The sequence below is a fragment of the Plasmodium gaboni genome, chromosome 4 (genome assembly GCF_001602025.1).
Source record: "Plasmodium gaboni strain SY75 chromosome 4, whole genome shotgun sequence".
NCBI lineage: Eukaryota > Apicomplexa > Aconoidasida > Haemosporida > Plasmodiidae > Plasmodium > Plasmodium gaboni.
The window spans coordinates 610,347-616,280 of record NC_031484.1 but is presented as its reverse complement, the minus strand read 5'-3'; the positions used below and the strand labels follow the sequence as shown (position 1 = coordinate 616,280).

The 5,934-nt window shown below is 16.5% G+C and overlaps 3 protein-coding genes across 3 annotated transcripts; 1 reads left to right on the top strand and 2 right to left on the bottom strand.

Annotated features, from left to right (window-relative positions):
- Positions 1 to 1,141: 1,141 nt before the first annotated feature.
- PGSY75_0419800 (putative 60S ribosomal protein L7ae/L30e) lies at positions 1,142 to 1,831 on the top strand (the record flags this gene model as incomplete). The annotated part of the gene is made up of 1 exon (XM_018784251.1): positions 1,142 to 1,831. The coding sequence occupies one exon, from the start codon at positions 1,142 to 1,144 to the stop codon at positions 1,829 to 1,831; it is 690 nt and encodes a 229-aa protein (XP_018643413.1).
- A 594-nt stretch (positions 1,832 to 2,425) lies between these two features.
- PGSY75_0419700 (apical merozoite protein) lies at positions 2,426 to 3,415 on the bottom strand (the record flags this gene model as incomplete). Its single annotated transcript, XM_018784250.1, has 1 exon — positions 2,426 to 3,415. The coding sequence occupies one exon, from the start codon at positions 3,413 to 3,415 to the stop codon at positions 2,426 to 2,428; it is 990 nt and encodes a 329-aa protein (XP_018643412.1).
- A 1,187-nt stretch (positions 3,416 to 4,602) lies between these two features.
- Positions 4,603 to 5,805, bottom strand: PGSY75_0419600 (putative ran binding protein 1; the record flags this gene model as incomplete). The annotated part of the gene is made up of 2 exons (XM_018784249.1): positions 4,603 to 5,478; positions 5,737 to 5,805. 2 exons carry the CDS (start codon positions 5,803 to 5,805, stop codon positions 4,603 to 4,605), a joined length of 945 nt encoding a protein of 314 aa, XP_018643411.1.
- Between the last annotated feature and the right edge of the window lie 129 nt (positions 5,806 to 5,934).

Below are 5,934 nucleotides of genomic sequence, written 5' to 3'. Positions count from 1 at the left end.
ACAAAAAAAATGACATAAAACAAATATATAATTATTAAAATAAAAAAATACATATATATATATATATATATATATATATATATATATATATATTATATATTAGAATGATGAAAAAACAAAATAAAATGTGAAGAAATAAATATTTGCAGAATGTTTTTATAAAAATATATAATATATATATAATATTATATATATATTTTTTTTATTTTATATTTTGATATATCCTTTAAAATATATATATATATATATATATATATATATATATGTCAGAAAACATATGGGAATTAATTTTTTTCTTATTATTTTTATAAAAAAGGAAGAATAATAAAAAAAATAAAAATAATAAAAAATAAAAGATATAAAAAATAAAATATTTATAAGGGCATAATTGAATTCTACGCATATTAAAATAATACATATATAATAATATATATATTATAATATGTATTTATATATTTATATATATATATATATATATATATAATGTATGTTAATTTTAATTTTTAATTTTTATATTATGCTATTATTTTCTACTTCCTTTTGTTTATTCCCATATATTTTATTCACATCCAAAAAAAAAAAAGAAAGAAAAAAAAGAAAAGGTAACAAAGGATATTTATTTTAATGTTATATATATATATATATATATATATATATATATATTATATTATAGGCATTTTATATATTATAGATATAGATAATCCTTAGTTACATATATATATATATATATATATATATATTATATCTATATCTATATATATATATATTTTCTTACATATATATATTTTTATATTTTAATTATTTTATTTGTGATTTATATATTTTTTCAAAATTTTATATATAATGATAAAGGGTTAAAATATAAAAATAAATATGTTTAATGTTGATAAAATAAACAATAATAATTCATATTGTTAATATAAATAAATTTATAAATGAATAATTAAAAAAAATTCTTTCATATTAAAAAAAAAAAAAAATATATATAAATATATATATAATTTATCATAGTGATAAACTTGTATTTATTTAAAATTAAGATTAAAATAAAAAAAAATAAATAATATTACATATATATAATATATTTATATATTTATTTATTTATATTTGAATAGGATTGTTTTTATAATTTGAATAAAATATGACAGAAGATATAAATAAATTAAAAAAAAATAATAACGAGAGTAATATAAGCAATGATGAAGAGGATCATAGTGTAGATGATGATGTCTCTATTAACAATGATAATAAAAAAAGTGAGAAAAAAAAAGGTTATGAAAAGATTATAGAAGAAATAAAAGAAGAAAATAAAAATTCTTATATATCAAAAATAAGTGAACCAATATTAAAAAAGAAATATTTAAAAAATGTTTTAAAAATATTAGATTATATATATTATGCAAAATTAAATAGTTCTCAAATTTTAAAAACAAATAATTCATTAGATGAAGAAAAAAAAAAATTATTAAAAAAAAAATTAATAGTTATAGGATTAACTCAAGTAATTAAATATATAAGAAAAGGATATAATGGTCTAGTGCTTATAGCAATAGATGTATTCCCTATTAATATTATTTGTCATTTACCTTCATTTTGTGAACATTATAAAATTCCATATACATTTGTAACAACCAAAAATAAATTAGCTCATCTATGTAAACTCAAAAGATCTATAACATGTTTATTTATATTAAAACCAGATGTTCATATATCAACATTTGAACATACAATTAATGAATATAATCCAAATAAAAAAATACATAATTATCAAAAATTCTATGACAAGTTAATATCTGGAGTAAAGAAAAACCACCCCTTCTTTCAATCCTGACAAAAATTAACAGGAAATATAAAAATATATAAACATATATGAATATATATATATATATATATATATATATATGAATATACATTTATATTTTATTTTATTTTATTTTTTATTTTTTTGTATTTATACCTTTGTCTATTAATTATATATTTCTAAAAAAATTAAAAACAAATATTTTCATTTTTGTAAGTCTTATAAAATTATTTATTTTTATCATGCACATTTCATCATTTATAATGATTGAATTTGTTAATGTTTTTATTTATAATATATTTTTTTAAATATGCCATATAACTTTATAATTTTTTTTCTTTATATAATAAAAAGGGCTTTATTTAATTAGGAGATTCTTATTATTTTATAAAAAAAAAAAAATAAAATAACAATTATGTAAATATGTAAATATATATATATTATATGATTAATATTAAAAGTGTAAATTATATATTATTTAAAAAGAAAATACCATGTAGGATTATTTCAAAATGATAATCATCTTATAAAATAGATATAGCTATAAATATATTAATACTTAATATATATATATTTTTAATATTTCATTTGTTTATGGTTATAATATAAAAAAATATTTTTGTATTATAAAATTAAAAGTATTAACAAAAAAATTATAAAAGTTAATAAAATATGATTATGAGTTGAATGACCACTATGGATATTATTATGATAATTATTATTATTATTATTATTATTATTATTATTATTGTTGTTGTTATCCTTATCTTGAATGTTTTGTAAATAATTAAAAATGTTATATTTATGATTATTATTTATATTATCTTTTATATTGTTATCTTTATTATCATGTATATTATTTTTGTTTTCATTTAAGACATAATCTGATGAAGAAGGAAGAAAATATAATAGATTCTCAGAAAATATATCATTTTGTTGTTTTTGTAATTCTTTTATATCATTAATATTTTTTATTTCTTCTGAGAGTGTATGATTTAAAGAAGCTATATTATTTAATAATTGACTTTTAATATTTTTTAAAATATTTGATTTCTCTTCAATATTATTAACAGATTCTAACCATTCATGTATTTCTCTTTGTAATTTTTTAGAATGTTCTTCTAATATTTGAATATCTTCACTACTTTTCTTTTCTTTATTTAAATATCTATTATTTTGTATCTCTTTTATTATATATTTATGTAAATCATTATTATCATATCTTTCATTTCTCTCTTTTTTATTTATATGTTCTTTTAAATCATTATTTAATATCTTCAGGTCATCCATATGTCTTTTTAAACTATCAGAAAATTTCCTATCCTTCCAATTATGATAATAATCATGATGTTCATTATTTTTTAAATCTTTATCATTATTAATATTATGATGATTAATGTTTAATTCCATAGACTTATGTGCAACGAACCTATCATCCATTTCTTTCCCTACCTTTTTGTTTAATACATTCTCTTCATTTGTCTTCTTATTAAAATAACTCTCAAAAATTATATTCTCTTTATCATTTAATTTTATATTATTACACTCACATGTAAAAAATGGCAAAAGCATACACAGATAAAAAATAGACCCCTTCAAAAATTTTCCATACATTATAAAAAATAAACGACTTCTCTCAAAAAATGAAAATAAAAAAAAATATATGTATATGTATATATATATATATATATATATATATTTAATTAATTTGAAGCGTACATATATTTTGTGCTCTTTTATTTATTTTATTTTTTTATAAAATGTAGAAGGATGTTATATGTCACAAAATTATATTACCATTTTATTTTACACATTATTAAAAAGAAATATATACATATGCATAAATATAAATATATATATATATATATATATATATATTTTTTTATTTTGAAAAATATTATGTGGACGAAAAAATTATATTACTTTGAACAGTTTGATAATATATAAAAGATTATATTTCCAGTATATATTAATGAATAGGGTAAAATAAAAATTATAAAATAATGTCTTAAAAATTTAATTAAAAAGTTCCTATTTATATAATTATTCATAGAAATATAAATATTGTGTTTATTCTTCATATGGTTAACATCATACATACACATATAAATAAAATAAATAAATATATATATGTGACAAATAGGACATCCTTATTTTAATTATTTAAAAATGAAAAATAAATTAAACACATTAAATATAAACAATTATATTATAAATGTATAAACTATATTTGTTTCTTTTTTATTTTGCACTTTCATGCAGGTGCCATTTTAATAAGATACAAAAAAAAAAAAAAAATATATATATATATATATATATATATATATATATATATACATTTTTTTTTATATGTTTATATTTAAATTACAATATTTATTCTACCTAATAAAGGTTTAACTCAGATGTATTTAAAAGGACAAACTTATTTAAATATATACATATATTTATATATATATATTTTTTTTTTATTCTATGAATTATTATATATATATAATTTTATTATATGTTATTTTTTTAAAAGTATATATTTTTCAGTTTTTTTTTTTTTTTTTCTATTTATTTTTTAAATTTCACATATTAGTATAATTTAAAAGAAGAAAAAAAAAGAAAAAAAAAAAAAAAAAATTAAATAAAAACATAAAATAAACTAACATAAACATTTTCATATATAATGTAATAATATAAAATTAACATTATATAAATTATTTATTTATTACATATATATAATATTATAAAATACATACATAAATATTTATATATATATATATATATATATATATATATATATTTTATATTTCCTATTAATCTTCTCTTTTAATATTTTCTTCTTCATCACTTTTTTTATCATCACTTTTTTTATCGTCACTTTTTTTATCATCCTTTTCTTTCTCCTTTTCTTCTTCTTTAACATCCTCTTTTTTTTCAACATCCTTTTCCTTTTTATCCTTAGAAGTATCATCATCTTTGGTTTTATCATCCTTATCTTTCTCTTCCTTATTTTTATCATCTTCTTTGACTTTTTCTTCTTTTTCTTTGTCATCTTTTTTTTTTTCCTCATCCTTTTCAACCTTATCCTTCTTTTCTTCTTCATCTTCCTTAACATCTTGTTTTACTTTATCCTTTTCGTCTTCTTTATTTTTCTCATCCTTTTCGACTTTTTCCTTCTTTTCTTCTTCATCTTCTTTTGTTTTTTTATCATTATCATGGTTATCTTCTTTCTTTTCCTTTTCCTTTTCTTTTTTGTCTTCAACCTTTTCTTTCAAATTTCCTTGACTATCTAAAAGTTTAAGATTAACTTGTCCTGCCTCATCAAACTTTTGTTTAAATAATTTTGCTGCATCGGCAGTATTAAATTTTAAAGCAAACTGTTCAATTTTTGGTTCCTCTGCAAAATCTTTAACTGTCCAGGCATATATTTTTTCACTTCCAGCATTTGGAACAAGCTTACAATATGATTCATTGGGATATATATAATGGTTAGCTACAACTTTCAAAGTTTTCTCTTGCCTTAAAAGAAATCTTATTATTCCTTTTTTCTTATGTAATAATAATTTTGATTCACCTAATCCTCTTTCTTTCCATTCACCCTCAACCCATCTATACAATTTTGATCGTCCTGACCAAAATAAACTTTCGTCTTCTTCTCCTGTTTTTATTTCCACTTCTTTTAATTCAACCTACATGAACCGTTCAGGAAAAAAAAAAAAAAAAAAAAAAAAATACATGTATATTAACATTTCAACACTTAGAATATAAAAATGGCTATCTAGCCAATTTCAAAAAAAAAAAAATAATAATAATAATACACATGTAAAATATGAACATAAAAAAAAGGTTTAAGAATAAATAAATATAACAATAATATATACATATATATATTATAATATATATATATATGTGGTTGTATTATGCTTTTTTCTTTTTTGTTTGGTTACCTTTGGTGTATTCCAATTTCCTGTGACAACTTCTTCTTCCGGATTGTAGTCATTCTTATCGTCATCCATATTTATATATGATTTATTTAAATATAAAATATTTATAAAGAAAAATAAAAAATAAAAAATAATAATAAAACTATGTTTACACAGATGTGATGAGAAATATCTTATACTTAATATATATATATATATATA